General features: G+C 62.6%; 7 protein-coding genes across 7 annotated transcripts; 5 read left to right on the plus strand and 2 right to left on the minus strand.

Annotated features, from left to right (window-relative positions):
- Positions 1-1,755: 1,755 nt before the first annotated feature.
- PLICBS_004993 (uncharacterized protein) lies at positions 1,756-3,054 on the plus strand (the record flags this gene model as incomplete). Its single annotated transcript, XM_065600634.1, has 2 exons — positions 1,756-2,145; positions 2,224-3,054. The coding sequence occupies 2 exons, from the start codon at positions 1,756-1,758 to the stop codon at positions 3,052-3,054; spliced, it is 1,221 nt and encodes a 406-aa protein (XP_065456706.1).
- A 1,115-nt stretch (positions 3,055-4,169) lies between these two features.
- Positions 4,170-5,737, plus strand: PLICBS_004994 (uncharacterized protein; the record flags this gene model as incomplete). Its single annotated transcript, XM_018325600.1, has 2 exons — positions 4,170-4,615; positions 4,690-5,737. The coding sequence occupies 2 exons, from the start codon at positions 4,170-4,172 to the stop codon at positions 5,735-5,737; spliced, it is 1,494 nt and encodes a 497-aa protein (XP_018175352.1).
- Positions 5,738-7,691: 1,954 nt separating this feature from the next.
- Positions 7,692-9,247, plus strand: PLICBS_004995 (uncharacterized protein; the record flags this gene model as incomplete). Its single annotated transcript, XM_018325598.2, has 2 exons — positions 7,692-7,917; positions 7,995-9,247. The coding sequence occupies 2 exons, from the start codon at positions 7,692-7,694 to the stop codon at positions 9,245-9,247; spliced, it is 1,479 nt and encodes a 492-aa protein (XP_018175350.2).
- A 370-nt stretch (positions 9,248-9,617) lies between these two features.
- On the minus strand, positions 9,618-10,713 carry PLICBS_004996 (uncharacterized protein; the record flags this gene model as incomplete). Its single annotated transcript, XM_018325597.2, has 2 exons — positions 9,618-10,109; positions 10,216-10,713. The coding sequence occupies 2 exons, from the start codon at positions 10,711-10,713 to the stop codon at positions 9,618-9,620; spliced, it is 990 nt and encodes a 329-aa protein (XP_018175349.1).
- Positions 10,714-13,199: 2,486 nt separating this feature from the next.
- PLICBS_004997 (terpene cyclase) lies at positions 13,200-14,528 on the plus strand (the record flags this gene model as incomplete). The annotated part of the gene is made up of 1 exon (XM_018325595.2): positions 13,200-14,528. One exon carries the CDS (start codon positions 13,200-13,202, stop codon positions 14,526-14,528), a length of 1,329 nt encoding a protein of 442 aa, XP_018175347.1.
- Positions 14,529-14,841: 313 nt separating this feature from the next.
- Positions 14,842-16,422, minus strand: PLICBS_004998 (uncharacterized protein; the record flags this gene model as incomplete). The annotated part of the gene is made up of 2 exons (XM_018325594.2): positions 14,842-16,156; positions 16,244-16,422. 2 exons carry the CDS (start codon positions 16,420-16,422, stop codon positions 14,842-14,844), a joined length of 1,494 nt encoding a protein of 497 aa, XP_018175346.2.
- A 3,566-nt stretch (positions 16,423-19,988) lies between these two features.
- Positions 19,989-24,555, plus strand: PLICBS_004999 (uncharacterized protein; the record flags this gene model as incomplete). The annotated part of the gene is made up of 3 exons (XM_018325593.2): positions 19,989-19,993; positions 20,356-23,410; positions 23,467-24,555. The coding sequence occupies 3 exons, from the start codon at positions 19,989-19,991 to the stop codon at positions 24,553-24,555; spliced, it is 4,149 nt and encodes a 1,382-aa protein (XP_018175345.2).
- Between the last annotated feature and the right edge of the window lie 3,436 nt (positions 24,556-27,991).

The raw sequence follows: 27,991 nt of genomic DNA on the forward strand, positions 1-27,991 counted from the left end.
CGGGTGGACGGCGGCGGCGGACGGACGACGCTGGGCTGGCGAGCGGCGGCGCGGATGCCGCAGAGCGCAGAGCGCAGAGCGCAGAGCGCAGAGCGCAGAGTGCAGAGTCCAGCCCCAGCCTGGCAGCCCAGCCCAGCCCAGCCCAGCAGCAGCACAGCGGCACACCTCCCGTCATCAGGGCCAGAACGTGACGCCCGGCCCGCCGACCAACCAGCGCGAGGGGGGTGGGGGCGCTGGGGAGCTGCCGCCCGCCCCGATGCGGCCTAGCGCGTGCGGGAGGCCCCAAAAAGGGACCACGCATTATCCTTGCCTCCGGCCGCGCCGGCCAATCGACGAGCCCAAGGGGCGCGTGTCCGCCGCGACGGCACGCACGCAACCAGTTTGCCAGTGTGTCCACGCAGTCAGTTGGAGGAAGGAGCAGGGGAGGGCACACACCAGCTCAGGAGGCAACAACAACAGCAAGCACGCAGTCGGAAACGCCTGGAAGGCACGACACGCGCACACTTGACAACGGACAGCAGCCAGCCAGCCAGCCCCAGCATCCAACAAACCTCCGCCTCCATCTCCACCTCCACCAAACCATTACCAGCGCCACCTCCCTCTCCTCTCGGCGTGCCGTATTTGCGGGCACCAGACACGAGTATTACCGTGCTGTCTGTCCAGCACAGCGCGGCTCGATCTCAAGCTGAAGCTCCGTGGTGTCAGCAGCGTCCACACCCTGCCTCCTGCCCTCCTCATCAGCCGTCACCAACGATCCCGGAATTGCACCACTCGGCTTGCGGCTTCTCCAAGTCTTCGCCACCCGAGCAGCGCAACCAACGCCCGGGCTACTTTACCCCATTGTGTTTCACGACGCTGCTCCCTGTGCGTTTGCAATGCCCGGGCCGTGCAAGGACCGTATGCCGTGCTTGATTGCCCGCCCGCTAGGGACCTTCACTTGATCCGTCACTCGAGACTGAACCGGCAGCGTATGGGCACAGCGAGCCGTGGATCATCGCATTCACTCCCGCACGTCGCCCTGGTGAAACTGGCATGGCGCTTCCAACCAATGCCCGCAGATTCGTCCCGGCCATTCGCAACCAGCTGGTGGAACGACTGCACTGCTCGCTCTCCGGGACCAGCTCGGCACTCAAAGAGCAATCCGATGCGACGTGGCATCGAGCAATGACTCGCCGCGCCGTGGGCCGGGAATTTCCTGCTGAGCCAAGGATCGCAATAGCCTAGGCCAATCTCGCCTTGCAGTCGTACGGTAATGCTGCTCTGCGCCGCACCCTCGCTCGAACTGGCCGCCCAGCTGAAGCGGCAATTGCCCAGTCGGTCCACCACCAAGCTGTGACAAAAAGTCTAACACGGCCCGACTGGCAACAGCCTAACCGTACTATTCATCGACAGCCAGATCAGGCGACAGAACAGTAGTGTGGGGACGGACAATGTTCCGCTCGCGAACTGCCAAGGGATTGGGAATGCCGCGACAAGTGTCGTCAAGCGTTCACAATGACCGTTGCTATTTCAACCTGGCTGGAATGCAATATGCGTGCGAATGGATCGGCGAAGGCTTGGTCACAATAGCTCGGTGGGATTGACAAGCGTCATTCAGCCAAGTCGTCCATGTGTCGACTGGAATGCGTTGCTCTGCACAACGTCAAACGTCTTCCCTGGGACAATATATCATGCCCTGGCCATTATCATCGCCTTGAACCAGCCGAGAGAGTGCTCTGCCATTCACCTCACAACCCTTGTCAAAATTGCTACACAATGGTTCTACTTACCGATCTCGTCAATGCTGCTTTCGCTCTATCCTCTGGTGTCGGTGATCCAGCGTCGGTTGACACGCGAAATGCCCTCGCTAGGCGTGATGTAAAGTATCTCCCTCGTTTTGCCAACGATGCCGTGCAACTCCACCATACAGTCAAGGTCGCCAAGGGTGTCGTTCAGGCGAGGGACACAGAGGCCGTTCAGGTGCCAGTGTCCGAGCTGGTTGACATTCTAAGCAAGCTACACAGCCTCGAGAAACAAGTGGCTGCTCTGCTGCCATCCGGTCGCCTCCCCGATGACAAGAAGGCGGCCGCCAATGGAGAAGAATGTGATGTCGAACACTTGCTGTACTACCTCGGAGTCAATGGTACCGACAGCAAGCCTGACCAGGTACGTGATCACCCCTTGTTCCGTAGAAACGCTAACTGCACTATGGATGCCGTGGCCGCAGAACAACAATCCGGAAAGAACAGTGGAAAGAGCACTGCCGCAAACACCGCCGCAAACACGCCCGCGGGATCAGGCGATGAGCCTGCCTCGGCTTCTGCCTCTCCTGACAGCAAAGATGGCCAAGCCAGTCACGGTAGCCCGTCAAGTAACGCCAATCCTTTAACCCGCCCTACGTCTCCCGCGGACAGGCCCGACAAACCAAAGGATGGCCCGTCAGGCGCAATCTTGATCGAATCGCCCGACGCAACGGATGCAGGCGGTTCCAAGAAAGCAGCCGTGGACGATATCGCGACTCCCGTGACCAAAGCGCCAAAGGAGGCAGAGCCGACGGAAGCAACAAACACGTTGGACAAAGTTTACACCACCACCCTGGAGGAGGTTGCCACAGACCTTGACGGCAATGTGAAGACTACGACGGTCACGAGGACCATGACAAACCGGGTGACGGTGACGATTTCCCGAAAGCTCACGGTCGCCATCGCTCCGTCTCCTACCGACGCAGCCCATGAAGACGCATCCCCCGCGAAGAATTCGACAAAGATCGTGGGAGATGCGACCAAGGCCGCTGGAGATGTGGGATCCAACGCAGACACAGAGCAAGCTGCTCCCGGCCAAGACGTGACGGCGGCGCCTTCTCCCAGTTTGAAGGTCCCCGTTCCCGTCGGGGCGAACCAGCAGTACACCAACTCGACCGTCACGAATCAAGACGTCGAGCCGGAGACTCCTGCGGCTGAGTCCACTCCCGAGGAAACCACAAGGCTTCTCATGGGAACTGGTGATTTGCCGAGCGGGTTCAAGACGATATCGACACCGGCCGCCAAGGCGGAGGCAGCAGAGACTACTCAGTGAAGGAGAGCTAGGGCAGGGAATCACGATTGGATTTTGGTATGATTCGGCTTGTATTATGCTTTCGTCCCCGGTTCGGTTCTCGGTTTCGACACGCAACGACTGGGAGGGTTGATAACGATTCGCCACGCGCCACGACAGATATCTACAGAATGGAATATGGATCACGAGCAAGATGAGCACCAATAATGGCACAGATAATTCGCACCCGAGTTTCTTTTGCGTAATACCTCGTCCGCGTGAGGGGAATATGACTAGGGCATGGGTTCGACTTGATCGGGCCGCCCGAAGACCGGCCCTGGTGCCCAGTGTTTTTGGGGGGCCGTCTGGAATGCGGGAGCAGAGGCTGGGAGGCAGGCCGGGGCCGGGCAACGCTCTGTGGCCGGAATCGTTCCGGCCACGGCTCCACAAAGGGCCGGGCAGAGTCGGCACCATGTGGGCCCGCCTGCCCCTTAAGTGCCCCGGATTCCCCCACGAAACGACGCCCTCCGCCTCCGCTGCGCGCCCCAGTGCCGCGACGAGGATTGGAAAGCATGACCTCGTTTCCCCGGATGGCCTTGGAAGCGAGGCTCTGAGCCACTGCCGACGGCGTGCACGGCAGTCGACGGGCGGTGTCTTGTTTTGGCAGTGTCTTGCCATGTGGCGAATCGACTTACACGACGATGCCCTCACTATCGCACGGCGCCCCGTCTGTGCGGCGCCGCGGACCGGCGACGACCGCGGCGGGCGGTCGCTTGTTGTTGAGGACGATACTGTTTCTGTTACGTGTTCATGCGCAATCGAGGCGGCGTGCCTTCCAATAACGAGGGTCCGGGCTTGGCTCGGGCTCCGAGTTTGCTGCGCATCGTGACCATATCCCCGCCTGCGTGGCCGGAATGCATTCCGGCCACGGGGTACTTAGGCGGCGGCGATGGCCCAAGTTGAGCGCCCGGATTCTGTGTTGCTCAGCATCACTCGAGGCAACTTCGGAATCGAGAAGCACAGCTTTTTTTGCCACAACCTGTTGCCCCTTGCCCCCCTTTCCCCCATCACGATCCCTCGTCTCCTTCCCCCCCTTTTACCTCAAGACGGATCACCACAACTCCCCCCTCAACAACAACAGCCCACGCGCACGCAAGATGGGCTCCCTCGCCACCGCTCCCTTCGAGGTCCTGGACGACACCCGTCCCGAGGACACCTCGCTGCCGGCCTTCATGGTGTCCACGACGCGCGGGTTCCTGCCGCGGATGGACCCGCCCGTGAAGCTGCCCAAGGAGTTTGACGCGCTCGAGTCCATCCTGCAGCGCATGCCCGTCAAGACGCTCGAGGGCGAGCCGGGCCTGCTGGCGCAGAGCAAGCTGGGCCCGGAGGTGGACTCGTCGTTCCCGGACCTGACCGAGGCCATGGACAAGTACAAGGACGACCTGCCCCTCATGAACGCCCTGTACCGCGACTACTCGTTCCTCGCGTCGGCGTATCTGCTGGAGCCGTGCCACGAGCGCTTCGTCCGCGGCGAGGGCTACGGCCTGGGGCGGCAGGTCCTGCCCAAGAACATTTCGCACCCCATTGCGCGGTGCGCCGAGATGTAAGTCTGCCCACCTGGTGGAAGTCTCAGAAAGGGGGAAACGGAGTTCACTAACACGCGGACCCCCATCGCAGCTGCGGCTTCAAGCCCTTCATGGAGTACGCCGGCTCGTACGCCCTCTTCAACTACCGGCTGGAGAACCCGGCGGCGGGGCTCGAGTACTCGAACCTGCGGCTCATCCGGGCTTTTGAGCACGGGCTGGACCCGACGTCGTCGGAGGCCGGCTTCGTGCTGGTGCACATCGACATGGTGAAGAACTCGGGCCCGCTGGTGGCGGGCACCATGAAGTGCCTGGACGTGGCGTCCAAGATGGACGCGTCGTCGCGGTCCTCGACGCTGGGCACGCCGGCGGAGCGGGCCGAGTTCAACGAGGGCCTGGCGAGCATCCTCGAGGCGCTGCGCAAGATCAACGGCGTCATGGAGACCATGTGGGGCAAGTCGCGGCCGACCGAGTACACGAGCTTCCGGACCTTCATCTTCGGCATCACGTCGCAGTCCATGTTCCCCAACGGGGTCGTGTACGAGGGGCTCAACGACGGCAAGCCCATGTCGTTCCGCGGCGAGTCGGGCGCCAACGACTCCATGGTGCCGCTCATGGACAACCTGCTGCAGGTGCCCATGCCGGACACGCCCCTGACGGAGATCCTCAAGGACTTCCGCTCCTACCGGCCGAGCAACCACAAGGCGTTCCTGCTGTGGGTCAAGGAGCGGTCGCAGGAGCTGGACCTGCGCAACTTTGCGCTAGGCCTTCATGCCACATCCGCCGAGGCATCGCAGGAGCAGCTGGACCTGCTGCGGGAGTCGCGCAGCCTCTGGCTGCAGGTGCTGGACCAGGTGCGCGACTTCCGGTGGCGGCACTGGTGCTTCGCGCGTGAGTACATCCTCAAGCGGACGTCGCACCCGACGGCGACGGGGGGCAGCCCGATCGTGACGTGGCTGCCGAACCAGCTCGAGGCGGTGCTCGAGGACATGGCGACGATCCACGCGCGGGCGCACCGCGAGGACGCGCGCGGGCTGGGCAAGACGGCCGAGGCGGTCATGGAGGCGGCGCTGCGGCAGCGCGAGACGCTGCGCAAGGAGGTGGACAAGTACTGCGCGGAGCGCGGCGTGCAGCGGGGGTGAAGTGAAACAAAAATTGAGACTGGATTTATGGTTGTGTATGTGTGTGTGAAGATGGAGAGAAAGAGAGGGTGTGTGTGAGGTTATGCGGCCGTTGGTTAGGAGGGAACAACCTGGAGTTGCTGTAAATACTCGGTCGGTCGGGTGTCAACGGTACTTGGGCTATGATACGGGGTCCTTTCAGAGTGGACGCAAAGAATGAAAAGCTCTATTCCTAACTTTACTGTACACGAGTCTTTTGTGCTGTGGTGCAACAGTACGAAGTATGCATGTAACTTAGTAGTATGCATGTATGCCACGGTCACTCATGTGATGAGCCGCCGCGGTACAGCATGAGATGCCGTGTAACAGGCCGTGGTGTTGAGCGGTGGGCACGCAACACGGCGGGCCGCAGGGTCTCCTGGAAATGGCACGGGGACAAGACGTGATGTGCGGTGCTCCGTGCAGTTATATTTGCGTTGTCATACGTTTTGCGAAGTATGTACTCCGTACAGTAGTTGATCTCAGATGCAAAACTGCGACATGTTGTTTCAGTCTTTTTATAACCAAAAACGTGGGGTCTGGGCGTCGACGCCAGTGCCCGCGTGGTGGCGCATCCGTGCCTGATACATCCCTACATTACTAGGTATGTAGTATGTATGCTGCGGCCGGCCGTCGCAGACTGGCAGTGTGCGTCGCATTCTGCTCGGGTGTGCTGCAAGAGTTCGAGAAGGAGGGCGCGCAAACGGTGTGCCAGACGAACGGCCAGTACCAACCGGAAGGGCGGGATGGATGGATGGACGGACAGACAGAGAGACAAATGCAGCAAGCTCGATGCGGCTGCATGAGGAGGCGGGCCATGCCAGGTTCAGGTTTGCCCTTCGGAGCCTTCCATCCTCGGCCGTCGCCATTGTCAGTCAAGCGCACGCACATCAATTCCCACTCTTTATTTTCTCCGCCTCCGTGTAAGCCGGCCGGCCGACCGCGGTGTCGACGGGTAAAATCAACAAATGGCAACTCGCCCGTCAGCGCTGCGGCGCGAGATGCCCGCATCATGCACGCATGCAGGCAGAGGCAGGGATGCTGGGGCCATGGCAATGGTGATTGATGGGATGTTGCTTGCTGCCCGCCCGCCCGCCCGCCTGCCTTTCTCGGGTTGCATGCTGCTCGTAGCAGTAGTTGAATCGCCGCCCGAAAGACGCCGCGGCCGCCCTCCATCGTGGCCCATGCAATGTGCCTCTCACGACGACGTCGACGACGATGCTGCGGCTGTCCGACGCCGCCGCCGAGGAGACACAGACCGGCCGTGACACCCAGTGACGGACGCCGGACAGTGAGTGAGTGACAGCGTGACACCACCACCACCTCCTCCTCGTCCTCCATGCACAACACATTGCACAAACGAACGCGCGCGGTCGCTTGGCGGCCCTTTGACCCGGCGGCGCCCCCCTTCGCCGTGCTCGCACAATAGTACCCGGCGCGGGGGACAATAAGCGGATGCGGCGGCGGGCCAGGGATCGCATGCGCGCCGTGCGTCCGACCCAACAGCACAGCATGCACACGCACGCACACACATGTCGCTCTCTCTCTCTCTCGCGCGCGCGCGGTCTCGCCCGCATGAGGTTGCCCTGCATCGGGCCACCCGCCCCGACTCCCCGGGCGATGCGGGCGCTTGCGCTCAAGATCTGTCTCTGTGCGCAATTCTCCCTCTTTCTGCCTACCTGTCACATTTGCGATTTCTGCGTCGATCAAGTTGGCGAAAAAAAAAAAAGAAACAGACAAAAGCGTGCTCGTTGGTCGTTGATTCGCGGGGCCGTCGCGCGCGGCTGACACTGACGCCTGACGCAGAGGACGACGACGACGACGACGACGACGACTGCCAGCTGGGCGAGGCTTTTCGCGATAGCGGTGTTCGCGCGAGCGAGCGACTTTTTATGCTGGGCGCGCTGGAGTGGATAGTGGTTGAACGCATGCAACGATGAGGGCGGCCACGGCGACGCGATTGCTGCCCTGGCTGGTCGGCCTGGCCGGCGCGCAGCTTGAGCTTCACGATGGTGTCGTCGCGGGCGACGGCGGCGGCGACAGAGCGCGGTACGCCGCCGTGCCGCTCGCGCCCGAGGGCATGATGCCGCGTTTCGTCGCCGACCGGGCGCGGCCGCAGCTCGCCCGCCGCGACGGCAACTGCGGCGTTGGCTTCCACAACTGTAAGTCACGTTGTTGCTGTTCCGCCATGAAACGAATATGGAAGCGGAGTTTTGGCTGACCGGATGACACCAAACAGGCCTCGACGTCGGCTTCGGCGGCAGCTGCTGCGAAAACACGCACTACTGCTACGTCAACAAGCAGAGCCAGCCGCGCTGCTGCCCCATCGGCTCCAACTGCGTCTCCGACTCCAACTGCAGCAGCGACCGCTTCCAGTGCACGTCGACGGCCAGCGTCGCCGTCACCGTCACGGCCAGCAGCGGCCGCGGCAGCAACACCGACACCGCCTCCGTCACCGTCTTCACCACCGCCTCGGCGCAGGTCGGCTGCTGCGGCCGCGCGTGCCCGCAGACGAGCCAGTACCTCTGCCCCAAGGACCTCGGCGGCGCGTGCTGCTCCTTCGGCTTCGACTGCCGCTCCGGCGGGCAGTGCGTCGAGACCAAGAAGCCAGGCCCTTCATCGGGCACGCTGACGCCCGTCGTCGACGGCTGCACCACCTCGCAGTTCAAGTGCCCCGACGGCGCCGGCTGCTGCGACGAGTGGATGCACTGCACCCGCGTCTCCGACAAGCCCTACTGCGCCCCCGGCAACCCGACCAACACCAACGTCCGCTCCGTCGGCGACGTGCCCCCCGGTGGTGGCGGCGGCGACGACTCTACCTCGGATGCGCGCCTCTCGGGCGGCGCCAAGGCCGGCATTGGCGTGGGCGTCGCCGTCGCGGGCGGGCTGGTGCTCGGCCTCGCGGCGTGGTGGTTCTGCGTCCGCCGCCGGAGACGCCGCGCCGGCGCCGGGGGGGCCCGCAAGGACGAGCAGCCGGACCCGGACCGGGACCCGGACGCCGCCGGCCCCAACGGCTGGCCCCCCGGCAGCGACATACCCCACGACGCTGCCCACCGCCCCATCGGCATCGGCGAAATGTCCGAGACGACGGCCTCGCAGCGCCCGCGCCTGACGCACGGCCTGACCGACGACTACTTTGGCCCCGTGTCCGGGCCTTACACCGAGGCCTCGGACGCAGGCCGCTCGACCACGTCCCCCGCGCCGCAAAGGCCCGGGCCGGAGCATCCCCAGGGGGCCGAAGCCATTGCGGTTCCCGTCGAGATAGACTCATCGACGGCCACGCCAGCACCGCCACCCGCGCCGGCCACGCCCACGCCGTCGACCCAGCATCTGTCGACGCACCCGTTCCCGCACCCCGAAACGACAGATGGCCTCTTCGAGCTCTACGGCTCCGAGGCGCAACAACCGCCCCAGCCCTCCCCCTCGCTCCTCACGACGGGCACTACACCAGGAACTCCCGCCAGCGAAGGACCCCGGAAAGCCGACAAATAAGGAGCATCATCATCATCTCACACCACCCATAAGCGGCACGGCAGATTAAAAAAGCCGAAAGAGGCGGCAGGCCCCGGAAGAGCATGAGAAATATCGTACCGTCTATATATACTACAAACGCCTTGCTTTATCCGTACACGATGCCCATTATGTCTAGTGGGTAGCTAGTCAGAGAGAAAGAAAGAGAGAACAGCAGTGAGAAACGCCCGCGGGGAGGGGGGCCCGATCGCGTGAGCGCCGGGCCCTTGCCACTTTTCAAACACATATATCCCAACGCCAGCGCGCGCAAGCATCCCAAAAATCAACACAGATGACGACGACGATTGGCGTCACATCAGGATGGATGAGAGAAAAACAAGAAGAGGACGCGCTAGCACACGACGCCGCCAAAGGGGGCGCAGGTGCGCAGGTCCTTGACCAGATCCTCCACGCTGCTCAGATGCCTGCTCAGCAGCTCCTGCTTCTCCTCGGTCGACAGCGTGGCGGCCGAGAGAGTCCCTCCGCTGCCCGCGCGCCTGCGCCTGGTGCCGGTGCCGGTCGCGGCGGAAAAGGCGCCGGCCAGCTTGCTGGGGCTGCGCTGCAGCATGGCGGGCACCGAGTCGCGGTGGTTGCCGTTGCCGGGGGCGCGGGGGATGGACGGCGTCTCGGGCATGAGGTAGCAGTAGAGGAACTCGACGAGCTTGAGCTTGACCTCGCGCGGGGTGGAGCGCGACTTGAAGAGCGAGGTGACGGTGAGCAGGCCGTCGAGGGCCTCGAAGGTGCGCGTGTTGGTGGGCGCGTCGATGAGGGCGACGACGAGGGTGAGGAGCGTGGCGGACTGGATGGCGGGGCAGTTGAAGGGCTCGAGGAGGTCGAGGAGGAGCTGTGCGGCAAAGTGTCAGTGATCACGTCATTGTAGGGGAGAATGAGAGATCGAAATGGGCTCGTAGCGTCGAAAGGGGCGCGGCGTCAGGTGGTCAAACACTCACATTCATGTTTTGTTCGCGCGCAAACAGCGACTTGCTCGGCGGGTGCAGCAGCAGCACACCCTGGATGAGGTCCAGTGCACTGAGGATGAGCAGGTCGTTCTGGCCGTCGCTGCCCTTGGCCATCAGGCGGTCAAGCGTGCCGATGAGGCGCATGGCCACGTTCCACTCGAAGCCCTCCTGCAGCTTGAAGAACTCGCGAAACGCCGGGTCGTGCGACAGCTGGGCGAGGTCCTTGCGCGGTGGCGAATGCTGCTGCTGCTGGCCGGGGGACTTGACGCTACTGCTGTTACTGTAGTTGTTGCCGCCGCCAAAGGTGCTGTTGACGTTGTCGTTGGTGGCCGCGCTGCGCTGGCGCTGGCGGTCGGCCTTGGGGTGGTGTTGGTCCGGGGAGAGGCATATCTGCGCGAGGAGGCCTTCGACCTGGCGCAGGCCCTTGCGGACCTTGGGCCCGTCGTAGGACGAGAGGTTGTCGAAGGCGAGGGAGAGGAGGGCCTCCATGGTGCTTGGCCGTCGCACGAAGCAACTCTTGGCGGCAAAGCTGGCAAACAGGACCTTTTATTCTGCGATCGTCGTGGGTTTCGATTTCCGGGCGCTGGGATGGGTAATGTTTTTTTCTTTGCAAGAAACGATAAACAATGGGTATAATGGGCGTGCGCGCGCACGTCGCGCCGGGGGGTGTGGTGGAAGGATTGTTGTTAATACAGACGAGCGAAGAAGAAGAACAAGAAGGCGACACGAAAATGCATCTCGTGGGGGTATCAATCAATTGAAGAGAGTACACACACGCGCGCGCCGTGGCAGACCGAGACGGAGAAGAAGGAAAAGGGAAGGGAAAAGAGAAGGGAAAGGGAGATCGGGCAGCGATGGGCGGCGGGCGGGTCGGTGGATTGCTCGTGCAGACCAGATCGGGGTCGCATGGGCCGTGCATGGGAAAGTCGGGGGAATGGGATGAGATGCGACGGGGGTCTTTGTGTGGACAGACAGACAGACAGGCACACAGACAGAGAGACAGGGGGGAGTGGCAGGGAATTTGGGGTGCGTTTGGGAGGACTGGACGGTGATGCGACGTTGACGGGGCAACCGGGGACGGCGCCGGAGGAGTGGGGCGCTGGGTATCCGGCGCCGTCGCCCAGCTGGGGCACAGTGGCATTTCGTCTGGGAAACATGCGCCGTGTTATATTACGCCCTCGCCGTCCGCCCTTATTGCACGCCGTAATTTAGCATCTTGCGTTGTGGAGGGATGCACCAGCGGCGCTGTATTATATTGTCCGCTCGAGTAGCAGACTGATTGCCATCCACGCTCTATTTACCTGTCAGGGTAGGTTCAGTTCGACTCTTCGCAGTCTGCGCCGCCCCGGCCACCAGGACGCAGACAGAACTCCCCCCCCCCCCCCCCCCACGGTGGCGCTTTTCATCACAGACGGGACCGTTGGGTGCCGTTGGTGATGCATTAACGAACGGTGACTGCCTGTGCGGTGCGTGCTGGCGGGACAGACAGTAACTTAATGAGGCACCTTGATAGGCTCTGCGTTGAGTGACATGCGTCGGCGGCACACGTACTTGAAGAAGCGCCCCAAGCGCCGCCGCCGCCGTCACCTTGCAGATGGGCAATCTTATGACCACGCAATGTCTACTACTTCGTGCGAATGTATAAAGGAACCCCAATGGCGCCCGCGACAGCCAGTGCCTCGACAGCCTGTCTTTCGAACCCGTCGTCACACCTACGCCATCTTGTCTGCGTGCTCGCGTCGTCCCTTGGAGCCGCCCGCGCTCTCTTGAAAACGGCGACCGCTGTGTGTTTGCCAGCGGCATTGCTGACTCTCCAGCCAAGGTGCGTATATACATGTTCAGGGAAAGAAGTGAGTGAGTGAGTGAAGGGGTGATGAACGGCCCATGTGCCAACGCGGGCACCCTGTCGTGAACGGCGGTGCGTTGTTGAACCGCGGCCGCATCCGGAGACTGCGGAGAGACATCCATGGCTGGTGCTGGTCAAGGTGCGCTTGACAGTCCTGAAGCCGGGCAAGCGCGCCTGCCCCGACTCCACTGGATCGAGGCGCCCGGGCGCCATCCAGCAGCGCCGCCAGCTCCCCGGGTCGGATGCCAATGCCACCTTGGCACAGACATCCACTAGGTATCCAGCGGGCAGAGGCTCCCACTGAAGAGCCCACCGCACCACCACCTGAGGCGACCTGAGGCTTCCACCTCATCCATCCATCCAATTTCCACGAGGTGGCTTAACTTGCCAGCGCATCCCTCTTCATCGCCTCAACCGGCCTGACCCCTCATCCCACTGCTCAACCGCCCATCTCATGATGTCCCCATCTCCGCCTCTTGGATCAACACCATACTGACCCGTCCGCCCGCTCGCGCGCGTGCGTCGTCAGCAGCTCCGAGTCCACCATCCACCAACATCCGATCGCCTGCACGAGCCGCGCGTGGCCAGCCAGCGGGCCAACCGCCCACCACCCCCATCCGACCCCCAACTACCGGCCCAACACGCGCGCCACCTTGGTATTTGGACGTTGAACCGTCCCGCAGCAGCCCGTCCTCGTGCTCGACCGCCAGCGACGACGGTCCGGCCCGGCCTTCACGACCTCACGACTCACGAGCAAAGCCACGAAATCTCCCCCCGTTGACAGATCACGGCACAGCTTTTTGCCTGTCCGTCCCGTCCCGCGCCGTGCTGAGATCCATTTACCCATCAGCCTGCCTAATTGCAGCACCGGCTTCGGATCGGTCTTGGAACCCCCCCGGTGGACAACCCTGCGCAAGTCCTACGTAGCGACTAGCCAAGGCGGAACCGGAGACGAAGAAGCCCTCTTTCTTTCCATGCTGCTCGCCCCACGGCCGCGCCACTCCACCCCCTCCTCGTCCGCCGTCAGGATCAGGTTGCCCTCTGCGCTCCGCGCGGCCCCACGAGCTTCTGCCTGCCCGTCCGCCCCCGCGACCGCTGTCATAAGGCGAAGGCGTCCCCGTCGTCAAACATGTCCTCGCCGCCTCTCGCCGCCGCCGAACCCCCCTACTCCTCCTCCCCAGGCACCGCCGGCAATGCTGCTGCTCTGACGTCGCCCAACGCGATCCCCCCGAGGACCTCTAGCACCGGCCTCCACCACCAGCACATCAACCGCGCCAGCCTCAACGCCGTCCAGCAGGGCCACGCCGGCTTCACGCAGCCCACGCCGCTGCCGGCGTCCGTCCTCGCCCCCGTCTCCGAGGCCGACTGGATCGGCCAGCGAGGCAAGAAGCCGCACCACCAGGCCCCTCCAGGCACCGACTGGCGGTCCCCCGCCCTCTGCTTGAGCCCCGGCTTGGACACCATGGGGTCCAAGTCGGACTCGTCCGGCGCCGCGTCCCCCTACCAAGGCCCCGGTGCAGCCGAGCGCTATGCCTGGGACGACCTCAACTTCACCCCCAAGCGCTGCTGGACCCAAGAGAAGGAGGCCGTCATCCGCGCCCCCTTCGACTACGCCCTCAGCCACCCCGGCAAGAGCTTCCGCGCCCAGCTCGTCGCCGCCTTCAACGCCATGCTCGACGTGCCCGCGCCCAGCCTCGAGGTCATCACCCGCGTCATCGGCATGCTCCACGAGGCGTCGCTCCTCATCGACGACGTCCAGGACTCGTCGGAGCTGCGCCGCGGCTTCCCCGTCGCGCACAACATCTTTGGCGTGCCCCAGACCATCAACTCGGCAAACTACATGTGCTACGTCGGCCTCCAAGAGCTCCAGCGTCTGGAGAACCCGCGCGCCGTCTCCATATTTGCCGAGGAGCTCGTCAACCTCCACCGCGGGCAGGGCATGGACCTGTACTGGCGCGACACCCTCACGTGCCCCACCGAGGACGACTACCTCGAGATGGTGGGCAACAAGACGGGCGGGCTGTTCCGCCTCGGCATCAAGCTCATGCAGGCCGAGTCATCCGCCGACGTCGACTGCGTCCCGCTCGTCAACCTCATCGGGCTCATCTACCAAATCCGCGACGACTACCTCAACCTCGCGTCCAAGGAGTACACGGAGAACAAGGGCATGTGCGAGGACCTGACCGAGGGCAAGTTCTCCTTCCCCGTCATCCACAGCATCCGCTCCGCGCCCGCCAACATGCAGCTCGTCAACATCCTCAAGCAAAAGACGTCGGACGTCCAGATCAAGCGCTACGCCGTCTCGTACATGGAGGGCACCGGCAGCTTCGCCTACACGCGCGCCGTCATCGCCACCCTCATCCAGCGCGCGCGCAAGCTCGCCGTCCAGATGGACGCCGGCAAGGGCAGGAGCGCGGGCATCCTGAAGATTCTGGACAAGATGGAAATAATCGACTGAAATTACTTTGCAGCTCGGAAGCTGCCTCGTGTTACTGGGGGGGTGCGGCCATTTTCGAGGGTCCATTCATCATGCTCGCATTTCATCGTCGTCGGCACCATAGCGGAACGGTTGTTTGTTTGTCTGGAGTCTGGGCGGGTTTGGGAGGGCTGCGTGACACACGACATCACGGGCCAGCTTATTATACCACACTTGCTGTTTGCTGCTGCTGCCGCCAGGAGTTCACCGTTGGCGACTTTTTTCTTGAATGGAAAATGTTTAATGTCTCTTATGAAAACGCCGTGTCGTACAGTCCATCAGTGTGTGCATCGCATCATGACGTCGCCGTCGCGGGGGCCGCCCTCCTCTTGACGAGCCGCACCCACCGCCTCCGCCGCCATCGACCCCTCCTCTCGCTGCTGTCTTCGCCCTCCTCCCAGCTCGGCTGCGGGTGCTGCCTCGCCTTGAGCTTGCCACCCCCCGGGCCACTCTTCTCGGGCTGCTCCACCACCCCCGTGCGCAGGTCCTCGCCGTCGTCGTAGATGTCGTACACCCAGCGCTCGCCCTCGGTCTCGACCTCGACGCCCGTGATGATGCGCTCCTCGACCCAGTCCCTGCTCCAGAGGTCGAGCGCCCACTTCTTCTCGCTCCACTCCCAGCCGTGCGGCGGGAGCACGTCCTCGAAGAAGCGCGAGCCGCGGGGCCGCTCGCCGGCGATGCGCGGCTGCGACAGCGGGTCGAACGGCGACGGCGAGAACAGCCACGGCTCCCACTCGCCGCCGCCGTGCGAGGGGCGCCGCCACGCGTCGTCGGACATGCGCTGCAGCTCGAAGATCTCCACCTCGCGCGTCTCGGGCGCCGAGTCGAGGATCACGTCGTCGGCGATCCAGTGGTCGAGCCACGTCTTGGCGCGCTCCTCGCGCGGCTGCACGTGCTGCTGGTGCTGCGCGGCCAGGAGCGGCTTCACGGCCGGGTGGCCCGAGACGACGAGGGCCCAGCCGCCGGCGAGGAAGAGCAGCCGCCAGGGGATGACGTGGGATGCGAGCGTCATGGCGACGGCGCCGCCGCACAGGAAGAGGAAGACGGTCGACGAGAGGGCCTCGTCGCTGAAATTCGTCACGGGGACGAGCAGCTCGACAATCTTGTCGTGCGCGTGGCTAAAGTCGCCCATGCTGTTCTGCAGGTCGCGCATGTTGCGGAAGAAGTCCTTGCTGAGCTCCTTTGCGGGACGGACCGTGGCGGCGGGCGCCAGGGGCGGGCCCTGCGCCGAGTAGCCGATGCTCTGCTCGCTGGAGAGGGTGCCCTTGGGGGGCGCGGGGTGGCGTGCGACGAAGGAGGGGACGAGGACGGCGAGGACGAGCACCACCATGGGCAGCGCGGGGAGGAGGTAGGGGTCGAGGCAGACGAAGGAGTAGACGGCGAGGAAGGAGAGCGTGTGCGAGGGCTGGGCCCACGAGAAGAGCCGCACGGCGTCGGCCTGGAACTGGAACACGACGCCGATGCGCGCGTTGAAGTGCCGGAAGTTGTACGACATGGTGGTGAGGTTGAAGGACGGCCGCTGCGCGAACGCCGAGTCGCTGGCCTCGGGCGCGACGATGGGCGCGTCGGACCCGTGGTCGTCGTCGGCGGGTATCACCTGCTGGAGGAGTCTGCGGTAGTCGCGCATCAATCATGTTTTAGCGTTTTACGCCCTTCGTAACCACGCATCCAGGTCCCCTTTTTGCGCGCTGACGTACCTCTCCATCAGCCGGTCCTGGAAGCCCGCCTTCTCGCGGATGGCAGCGAACCCGCCGCGCAGGCCGCTGCCGCTCCGGGGCGTCGACGTGCCCGACTCATTCTGGTTGCGCGCGGGCAAGAGGCGCGGCGCCGGCGTGTCGTTGCCGCTGGCCATGACCTCGGCGGTGTAGTCGTCCATGACGGCTCTGCGAGAGTCGCGGGGGAGGGCGGGTGTAAGGTTCCCGGCGGGGGGCCTCAGGACATTGCGGCTCGATTCAGTACTTTTTCTGGTGTCGCGAGGTGCTGAAGATTGCGAAGATTGAAAGGGCACCCCGAGAGTCAAGGTAGGGATGATGATGTCGAGGTCGCTTCAAGGTTGGTGGTTGCATGCATGTATGAAGTAAGGGAGGCAGGCCGGCAGGCGGTAGGGCGAGCGACCGGCCCGAGGCATGTGACGTACTGAAACGGAGGGCGGGCCATGAGGTCAGTCCGGGCGGGAATGGAAGCTTGGGGCTGGGTGGGAGCCCACTTTGGGCGGTGCGGGACGGGGGGCAGCGAGCCCACTGCACCCACTGCCCGCCGAGCGTTGAACCTTCAGCCACAACGGCAACGGTCTTCTTTTAAGTGCAGGTGTGGCTCGCGGGGAGGGAGGGCCAGGCACTTTACGCATGGCATGGCGCTAAAGATGTCGACTCCACAAGCACTTTGGAGACGGCGCGCGAGAGCCGGCAAATGTTCAGATTGACGAAGATGAAGACGCCAGCGTCACCATCCAGCCCGAGTTTGTCACACTGCGTGCGAGAGAGCCCACGGTCATACAGACGCCCTTCATCACCAAGCACCCCGCTTAGGAGATCACTCTTAGGGGGGTTCACAAGGTCGTCGCGGCAGCTCGGGCCATCACCTCCCGAGCCTGGTAATACGAGCCGGAGAGTCAACTGTTGTGCAATCCTCCGTACAATGTAATCGAGACGCAGCACAACAGAGGCTCGTCCCACCATGAGTCGTACCAAGACAGCGAACGGTGAGTCCGGTCCAGTGGCCGGGGGACTGCCACTTATATGAGGTCTGAATGAAGTCCTTTATTATGTCCCGAAAATGCTTAATTAGACCTATTTCTTCTCCCCTCCCTCCCTTGTTCAAGGAAAAGGAGGTCGTCGCCGCCCCTGGGTCCCAACGGTAAATCACATCTTGATGTCGGGACCTGGAGGGGGGGCGTTGTTGGGGGAGGCGCAGGAGTCGAGTAATGAGACAACTCAGAATCAATTCGCCTTTTGAGATGAACGGCATTTCCTTCTGGCTAAAGCACAACTGCGCATCGTACCGTAATAATCCGTACCCATCATGTACAGTACTACCTACCTACCTACCTCCCTACACGCACGCGCGCGCTGCAGTGCCGAAATGGTTTTGTTATGGCTGGAGGACGCAGAAGCAACGACTCCGGCGACAACAAACAACAACAAAACAACAGAGAGACACGCTTGCATGATACATCGTGTTTTGCACCTGACACGGGGCAGATCTGGGATATCGTCGATGTGAGCGCGTCAGAGACCGGGGGGTCGTTGGCCAGGCCCGGGGTGCCAGGGGCGGGCCTCCTTTTTTTTTTCTCCTCTCTCGCGTGCTGCCAGGCCGACCAAGTGGCCCCAAGGAGAAGGGGGCCAGAGAGCACGCATGATGAATGCAATGCATCCTCGTACATGCCTGGCCCAAGCTTGTCGTCGCGTTTGACGATGCCGGCATCTCGTCAAAGCTGTCCACAGATGAGCTCAGGGGTCCGGCGCATCTGCTTGGGTCCCCCTGGCCCTTCTCGTGGTTGGAGAATTCGCCGACATGAAATAAATATTTACAAGAGCAGGGTTCAGGCCTTTTGAGTTTTGGCCCGGCGACAGCAACACGGGACGACGCTTTTCACTACCTACCTAGTAGGCAAGGTGCAAGTCGTCCGTCTCTATCTCTCTCGCGTGCGGCGCGCCCCGTCCCAACCTTGGATGGCTCCCGTCCCGTCCGCGCTGGCCCTTTCGGACTCAGGGGGGCGGACGCGCGCACAGGACGCCAGAGCAGCTGCGCGGCCGGAAGAGACTCGAGGGACGCCGGGTGGTCCCCTCCCCGCCCCGCGCGTGCTGTACGTACGTGTTCGGTGCACGCGCGCGCGGGCGTGCTCCCACCGGAGCACGGACGCAAATTGAAATCAGTCACGCTCCGCACTCGAGAAAGAGGGGGGCGGGCGCGGGCATGTCCGGGCATGGGGCACCGGTGACATGCGCATTTTGAGCGAGCTCGTGAGGAGCAGGTGGAGGAGTACTTCGTAGGGGGGGGAGAGAGGACGAGGAGCTGGTGATGGCGGCGGCGGTGGTGGTGAGGAGGGACCCAGACTCCTCGAGTAGGTCCTCATCGCCCTCCCTCGCCTCACCCTCCATGGTGCGTCTCGCGTGAACGGCGACGCCTGCATGCACGACTCCTGCAACTTGCAGCCGCCGGAGCGATACCGTAGCTAGCGCATGGTGACACCAACTTTCTGCATTCCAAGGGCCATCCATCCCCGTCCAATGCCCTTCCCGCCTGCGAGGGCCCGGGGCGGACGGTCCCTGAAAAATAGGCGGGCCCGCCCTCCCTCACTTCCCTGGATGGATCCCGTGGGCATGGCATGGCATGGATCCATGGCTCACCTCCGACACCCGCAAGGCCCAGCCGTCAACAAGTCAAGTCGACGGGCCACTGCCATCCCAAGTCCTCACTCACAGCTTGCAGCTGCCGTTGCTCTAGCGCCCGTCCCTGCTAAAACGCACCCCACCAGGCACGCGCGCCGCGTCCAACAACACAAATCTCCCGTGCGTGGCACCTGGAGGTAGTGGTCCGTAGGTACCTGCGTACTAGCCTCCCGTCCGCTGTCGTCCCGTCTGTGCTAGCAGGAACCTTGACCTGCCTGCCCTACCCAGATTGCCGGGGCCTGCCTGCAAGGCGCCGAGTAAGGAACCATAGTACGCATCCAGGTACTGCTTGGGTCAACTTGTCTATTGTTTGAGGCCCAGGGGTGAGTGGTGCCCGGCTTCAATCTTCCAATATTGCAGGCGAGGAACCGGCGAAGTGAGGGGGACGACAGGAGGGAGGCTGGGCGTCGTGGGACCGCCCGACCTGCTGGGCCGGACCTTCAAGGGGCCGCCGCCACTGTGGACGCCAGTGGCCTATGCCTGGGTCGTACCGCGCTCGGTGGCCCCTGCCCTGCGGTGCCCTCCACCGCCCCGCGACTCCTATAGCGGCGTCCGATGCGCCGTGAATGGGTACCTAGGTACCTAACCCGTGGGGCGCTCGACCACTCAGCGAGCTCCCCTGTGTGTCTTCCGCAAGCAACTTTAGTGCCGGCCGACCTGAACCCCCCCCCCTTCCTCCAGCTGTGTGCGGCCGAACCACCAAACCTCCGTGCTTTGCCCGCTCCGTGCAATCCATCCACCATCCCTCACTGCCGCCCGCGGGAGTCGAAAAAACACGCCCGCCCGCCGGCCTCGTCTCCAGAACCGCCATCTCGTCTGTGACGCCGGCTCCGACTCCCCCCTCCCCTCCCCAGCAACGAACGGCGCCGCTCGAGTCGCCGGTCGCACCCATTTTTGACCCTCTGTTTCTCCGCCGCGCCCTCGTTGCCCTCGTCGACGGCAACGGCGACCAACGAACCACGCACGACCAGACAGACACGTCCGCTCGCGGGACGCCAGAAACAAGCGTCCGCTCGCACTCCCGCCTCGCCCCATGTCCGTCGCGCCCGGAATGAGGTAGCCTTCCGCATGCTCTCAGCTCCCTGACCGGACTGAGGCTGCTGCTCCCCTGACCCCGAGCGACGACGAGACCATCGCCCGGCACGCACGCCCCTGGATTGGCGTCTCGCCTCTATGACATTGAAGCACCACCACCAGGCACACGCTGGGCCTCGACCAGCCGACTCCTCGTCTCCTACCCGAATGTATGTCCACTGCCCTTGCTCCTCCTTGCCCACGCGACGACGACAGACGGCGAGTCCCGCCCACTTGCTGTGCCGTTCGTGACTGCCCCAATCCGTCCCTTCGTGCCGCCGTCCCTCCCGCCGCTGGGCCACAAGCGAACCGAAGCCGAGCTGACTCGCCTCCTTTGTCTGCAGCGCGTCTGGCCCCGATCAGTCCTTCACCAAGGGCATTCGCCTCGTCTCGGGCAACGCTCCAATGCTCGCCGCCTCCTCGTCCAGTCAATTCAACCACTCGCTCGCCTCCATCGACCGAAATGGCGAACTCGGGCAGTCGACTCAGTCCTCCGGCTCGTACGACTTCCTGCCCTCGGTCAACTTCGACGACCTCCAGACCAGCATCGAGTCCGCCTCGACCGAGTTCAAGTTGACGCAGTTCCCCTCCCCGACTGGAGAAGGCAGCATTCTCGAGCCCAACGGCAAGCCATTTGCCGAAAAGAAGCTGCCAGACAAGCCGGCCATGCCTCAGGTCGCAAGCCAAGCGCGGGTCTCCAACCCGCCGTTGGCGAACAAGCCGGGGCGCTCCGGCTCCATCCTGCGGAGGCCTAGCACGTCTAGCAGACATACCAGCACCTCGTCCATGCTTTCCTCGAGTTCCGCCACCCTCGACGGCTCCGGTGCTGCACCGCCCTCCCGCAACCGCAGGCAGAGCCATTACCCGCCCATCTCCAACACAAACGTGGTCCCCAAGCCTGTCCGGAAATCAATCAGCCAGGTAATGACAGCGGATGCGGACGCCCCCACTCGTAATGTTCCGGCACGCCGTCCTAGTCTGTTGGGCGAAAAGGGCTTGAGCGGGGACTCGTCTCGCAGGTCCATCGACGGCGGCTCTGGGACTGTGCCCGATGTGCCACGCAACATGGCAAACTCGAGGGCCGCAAAGGCAAAGTCGGTGCAGCCACCTATGCGACCCAGTCAGGCAAATCTATTGGCAGGGTCCAACCTGACTCCTGAGCACAACCGGTTGTCAACATTGGCGCCCCGTTCGCCACGTGTCGGTGGCAGAGGCATGACCCCCTCGTCTGGAGGGAAGCGCGCCTCCGTAATGCCTGGGTCTCACCACTCCTCGCATGCGACCGGCTTGGGTGCGCGCACCATCAGCCCTACCGATACTCGACGGATGAAGCGATTGTCCACGATGCCACAGTCGCAGAGCCTCAATTTCCTGGCCAGCGTCCCCCCTCCACCTCCCGTCTCTATGGACACGCGCGCAGACTCCCGCTCGCCTTCCATGATTCCCCGGAAGGCATCTGGAACCCCTTCTTCGTCCCGGACGACGCCGGAGATTAGCAACCGAAAGTCGTACAGCTCCGGGCTGTCCATTGGCTCGACAACGAGCTTCAACACGGTGCGGACCTCGACGGGCTCGCTGCAGCCTCGCCTCCCTCAATCGATGTCGACGTCCCGCTTGCCTGCGCCCAAGCACACCACGGTGCACAGCTCTCATGCTGCCGAAGACGATGAGGATGTTCCTCCAGTCCCGGCGATCCCAAAGGCTTACGAGTCTCCCAAGGATTCGCCCGCGGACACCTATTTCATGGAAAAGAAGAAAACGGGCTTGAGCACCGTCGACACGATTGCCAGCTTTGGAAACTCGACCGGAAGCATCACGATGCCTGTCTTGCCAGAGCCCACAAAGGTGCAGCACAGGGCCAGTGCTCGGAAGAGCTCCATAATGCCGTCGACCGGCCTGGAAGATACCACGGGCGTTCAAATGAAGAAACAGCTGCAGCCTCTGAGGCTGCCGCCCCTCAATATCGGGCCGCTGAATCTTCCCACGAACCCAAAGTCACTCACTTCCAGTGATTACACAAGTTCCGGTCGGGCGCTGAGTCCCCCACCTTCGAGACAACTGCCGAAGACGCCCACGACACCAATGACGGCTTCGAAGAGCTCCTTCTTCTCCAAGAGCAAATACGATGAGACCATCGAGATGCCGTCGCTCAGAAGTAGTAGCTCAGTTCACCATGCTCACAGGTCAACCCCAACTCCGCCAGATGGAGACTCGTCAGATTCGTCCATCAGCATTTCCGAGTCGAAGCAAAAGGCGAGCATCTCGCCGTTCCTGTCATCTTCGCTGCCAAAAGGTGGCTTTGAGCATGGCTTCCTCAAGCGGTCCAAAACTGGCGGCGACTATGCTACGCTGACTGGTAATGCGTTTGACGACAGGGCCCACCAGAAGCCTGCCGGGCCAAGGGAGCCAAACATGGACAAACCGGTTCCGAAATCTCCCCCGCCTGCTCCCGCACGCGAGGAGCCACAGACGCCCACGTCGAAGAGCTCTCTAAGGAGGAAGCTGAGCTTGACATGGAAGCGTGGCAATTCCAAGGGCAGTCTTACGGGCGCCATGGAAATGGACAAGCCCGGAACGCATCAGCAAAGCAAGCAAGAGACCATGCCCCCACCGCGTATTCCGACGTCTGCGACGACTAGCAGCCTGTCGACCGCGAAGCATCCCGACCCGTCCCCAGTTGTCGGCGCAAACGGTAAATACCTCGAATCGCGGAGGCGGAAGAGCTCGGCCGCGAGCCTTACCAACTACGCGCCTCATGATCGAGTGAGGAGCGACACTTGGGCCAGCAAGAAGGAGGGTACGGAAGCCGCTGCTCCTGCATCTCGCAACCAGGGGCCTGCCAACAGGACGATTCGACCAAGGACATCAATGACCACTATGCGCAGCGCACTGTATTCCGCCGCGGATCTGGACAAGGACGACATGGTGGCAGAGGAGGAGATGCGAAAGATGGGCTCGAGACGCAAAGAGACTGAGGTCGCCGCCCGTGCATTGGATGCCTTGAGAAAGCGCGCGACGCCCAAGGAGCGCGTCGGCGCACACGAGGCCGTCCGCATCGCCATGCTCAACATCTACGAGCGGGGAGAGATTATCGACTTCGACGACATCTACTTTTGCGGCACGCAGAACGCCCACAAGGTCGTGGGCAACGTGCAGTCGGACGCACCAAATTTTGGCTACGATGACGAGCGCGGAGACTACACTATTGTCCCAGGAGACCACCTCGCCTACAGATACGAGATCATTGACGTTCTTGGAAAGGGTAGCTTTGGACAAGTAGTCCGATGCATCGACCACAAGCTCGGTGTGCTCGTCGCTGTCAAGATCATCCGGAACAAGAAGAGGTTCCATCAGCAGGCTCTCGTCGAGGTCAACATTCTTCAGAAACTCCGCGAATGGGTACGTTGTCCTGGGAGATGGCTTCTCGATCGGCTTCCGGCTAACAGGTTGTCTAGGACCCGAAAAACAGGCACAGCATGGTCAACTTTACTCAGCACTTTTACTTCCGCGGTCATCTTTGCATCTCGACGGAGCTGCTCGACATGAACCTCTACGAGTTCATCAAGGCCCACTCGTTCCGCGGGTTCTCCTTACGAATCATTCGGCGCTTCAGCAAGCAGATTTTGAGCTCGCTGATTCTGCTCAAACAGCGCAAGGTGATTCATTGCGATTTGAAACCCGAGAACATCTTGCTGCGGCACCCCCTCCATTCCGAGATCAAGGTCATCGATTTCGGCTCTAGCTGCTTCGAACACGAGAAGGTGTACACGTACATTCAGTCCCGGTTCTACCGATCGCCAGAGGTCATCCTCGGCATGACATACGGCATGCCCATTGACATGTGGAGCGTCGGATGTATCTTGGCGGAGCTCTACACGGGTGTCCCTATATTCCCTGGCGAGAATGAACAGGAGCAGCTTGCCTGCATCATGGAGGTTTTCGGTCCGCCGGAAAAGCATTTGATCGAGAAGAGCACCCGGAAGAAGCTCTTCTTTGACTCGATGGGTAAGCCGCGACTGACTGTGTCGTCTAAGGGACGCAGGCGGCGGCCATCATCGAAGACGCTGCAGCAGGCGCTCAAATGTGACGACGAGGCGTTCATCGACTTTCTGGCGCGCTGCCTGCGGTGGGATCCAGACCGGCGGCTCAAGCCCGAGGAAGCGATACGGCACGAGTTTATTACGGGCCAAAAGCCAACGGCGCCTATCCCGCGTCTCCCAGCGCGAGATCCATCTCCAGTCAAGCGCTCCAACACGGTGAGCGCGCCACGGCCGCTGCCGGATCCGCCAGGAGCCATGGGCAGGGGGTTGAACGCGGTGCGAACCGGAGTCAGCCCCCACAAACCCGTCTCAGGGCCAACAAGCCGGAGGGTGTCTGGCGCGACAGCCGCCACGGCCGCCAGCATCAACAGGCGGACCAGCGCTGGCGGCGGATCCATCAGCGGATCCATCAGCGGCTTGCCACGTGCGGCCATTAGGACGGCGAGCGGGAAGCAGGACCTTGCCGCTGCGGGGGCCAGCGCAGCCATGAGCCGCAAGGCGTAACTCCTGTGGTCAACAACAGATGAGCCAGGTGGGCGGAAACGGTCCTGGACGACGCGGGCTGCCACTTAGCTGCGCGCGTTGCGATCCAGGGCTCGAGCCTCTTGGTTGACCGTTGCAACTTGCTTTTTATTCCGCGAGTCGAGCATTCCATCTTCAGCATTCCTGCGATATACCAACAGACACAACGAGTGTGTGACTCAAGGCATTAGCATCCTCAGCGGCTTCATTGGGCGGGCCGGCAGTTGCCTATGGCGGTCAAACGGATTACGAGAGGGCATGACGGAAATCATACGACCACGCAGCATCAGCCAGGCCTGGGCCTCATTGACATGTAAAACATCTTTCACGAAGGGATTGAGTGATGTGGCCACGGTGGTTGCAGTTGCTACTTGTTCTTTATTGGGGCGGCGGTGGTACAGGCGGCGGTGGAGGGCCACGGGCACGCTTCACCGTCGCAAACGCGAGGCGATAGAGAGAGAGGAAGCTTTTCATTTCTCACATAATGACAAGCCCCGTACAGGGCATAGAACCGAACCAAGAGACATTGTGATACCAAGGCTTGGTCCCCCTTCCATCTCTGAGGCCTCCGTCGTGTGTGCCCATGCGTAGGTTTGGAGCCTTGGTCAGAGAGTCGGACCGTGGGTGCGTGGGTAGCAACTGCAAGCGCATAAGTGTATGCAGGAACGCAGGGGCCACAATGAGGAAACAAGACGCGAAAGGGAACAACGACGATGGACGACGATGCAACGAGATTTGGCATGTGACATTGGCAACTTGGGGTCACTTGGGGTGTTGGCAGAAGGTCGGTCCAGACCGCGGCACTCCGAATGATGGTGAAGCTCCGGCGGCGACGACCACGGCAATGTGCTTACAGGCACGGCGACCTTGCACGGCAAGGCTTATTTTAGCAGCTATAGCCAACGCCCGGAGTGGGAGAAAAGGTGGTTGTGATGGTGGTGGGTGTGTGTGTGCGTGTGTGTGTCAGATCGGGGTGCGGTAACCAGCGCATGTCTCACCCACTGCCGCCGCCTAATCAGGGCGGACAGAAGTATAGATGGGGATGGGATGGGGGGCAAAGACGCTTGGCTAGCCGCGCTGGCGGCTACGGGCGTGCCACCACGTAAACTTGCAATATCCGAGCGAGTTAGCGAGCGAGGACCGGCAGGCCGGTTGGCCGTGTCGCGTCCGGCGTGGTGGTGTTGCATTGGAGGCCGTTTGGACGGGCGTTTGGTTTCGTTTCGTTTCGTGGGGCCATGCAGCGGGGTGCCACTGCCAACGCCCTGCGGCAGGCGAGGCAGGCAGGCAGGCAAGCAAAGAGGCAATGTTTCTATATCAGTCCGGTCAATAGTGCTAATACTGCACATCGGGCCTCGGCAGAGCAGGCAGCACAGAATCAAACAAGAAATGCTAGCCAGAAAGGGAACCATCTTTCAATAAGTATCCCGCTGGCCAGCGTCCGGCGTGGGGGGAAACGGCGTGTGGGAGTTTGTGTGCATGTCTCAGCCATGCAGACGGAGCAGAACAGGTTGACGAGAAGGTGGCGGAGGGGGGGCGTGCGCTCAACGGCGACGCTCACCGAGAGCCCGCGTCGACACTGGGCCGGACGTTTGTAAGTGTTGGTGCACATGCGTCGACCGGCCTATCAAGGTGAGCGCGGCGTGAGCAGGTCGGCAAGGCCAGGCGGAGTGCGAGGCAAAGCCGGGCGAGACACGCCTTGCTAGTGTACAGGCCGGAGATGCATATCAGCCATCATCGCAAGGGGTTCGGAGCATGGAGACTGTTGCCTGGGGCCCGCGTGTGGGGGAGTCAGTCAAGACAAGCCGCTGCCGAGCATCAAAGAGGAACGGGATGTGCACGGCGGGCACCGCTACTGTACAGCACGGCGGGCAAGCAGGCAAGACGGGCCGCCGAGCAAGCAGGCGGGCGGGCGAGCCAAACGGCCGGCCCTCGCGCCTGTCGACACTGCTGCAGCTTGGCCCCACTTTCGCCGGCGACTCCGTGTGGGCCCAGGCGGGTGCCGGCGGAGGAGCTTGGGGGAGCAAGCAATCCACGCACCATCTCCAGGACGCCCAGCGAGGAGCCCAACTCGGGAGGCGGCCAGCAAGCCACGGGGCGAGGCGCAGCTCACCACCCACCCCCCCGTCCCGACAAGGTAGCGCCGCCCGTCATTCCCAGGGTCCAGGGGCCGCATTCTCCACAACGCCATGAGGTCATGGCCGTGGCTTGCCTCTGCGTGCCCATCTCCTCTGCGCCGTCCTCCCAGGCAGACGTCTTGCCGTATAAGGACACATGATTCGAAGTCCTACGTACTGCCGTCCAGCCACCGTCGACGGCGTCGCCTTCGTACGACACCGATCGCGTGGTCCGCCGAAAGTGTCGCTGTTCTTCAGTGTCGTGCCTGGGTCAACCTAGCCAAGGGAACCGCAAGGGAGCCGCGAGCTTGCACCGCATGCTGGCCCATGCGCCTGCGTTTGAGAATCGTTAGCATCAGAGTGAAACCGGCTTTTTCCTCAAGCCCAGGCTGGCAGGCCGGGACATCCGGCTCGCCTTCATCGTGCCGTCTCCGGGTAACAGTTGCAGAGTTGCAGACCTGCAGAGCTGCGCTTTGCGAGGAGCCATGGTTTACAAGTCTGATCATGTGAGAGCCTGACGGTGTGTCGATCCGAAAATCCGGTCGCTCTGTGGAATCACCCCCAATTGGCGACCTGCCAGGTGCGCGGCGACACCCCGGTCAGCAAAAACCGCTGCAGGCCCGATGGCCGCCGCTCACCTGGAAAGACGGTGCCTATTAATGGCAACACCGGGAGCGTTCGTCTCGGCGCCGTGCTGTTCAGTCTTCAGGCGGACCTCGCGGGCGAGTGTGCCACTTTTTGAGGTTCCACACGTTTCGCGAAATGGCGGGCGTCCTGTGGTCCATGGCCCGCGCGGCACTGTCATCGGCGAATGAGGCATGTTCTGCGGCTATGGTCGAAGATTGGCGATCTCTTCTCGACATTCGTCGACCCTACCGCCCCCAAGCCGCGATGAGAGTTCCGTCGCGGAGAATTGCGACGGCAATTGATCCATCGCGGGGCTACAGCATGACATGATCGCTCTTCCGCAACGATTGCCAGGACTCCACTGAACCGGGGCGGATGTGATACTGACACACCAAGAAATGAAGCCCGTTGTGCACCGCTTTCGCGTCGTCGTGGCGGAGAGGCCTTTTGGAGCTCAACGCTGTCTTTGGCCATGTTCCGCTGAGATACTGCCTCGGCGGGAGTGAATCACAGTATGACTCTGGCTATCCAGGACTTGCCGGATAACCCAGTCATGGCCCTCGTGATGGCACTGCGGCATGGCCAGGGAGTGCAGTGAGCAGGTACCGAGTTACCGACCCGCCGGTGAGGGTGTGTGCAGTTCGGGGCTGCTGCAGTGATAGCATGGCCAAGTGGGT

Source organism: Purpureocillium lilacinum (genome assembly GCF_023168085.1).
Source record: "Purpureocillium lilacinum CBS 284.36 DNA, scaffold_3, whole genome shotgun sequence".
Taxonomy (NCBI): domain Eukaryota; kingdom Fungi; phylum Ascomycota; class Sordariomycetes; order Hypocreales; family Ophiocordycipitaceae; genus Purpureocillium; species Purpureocillium lilacinum.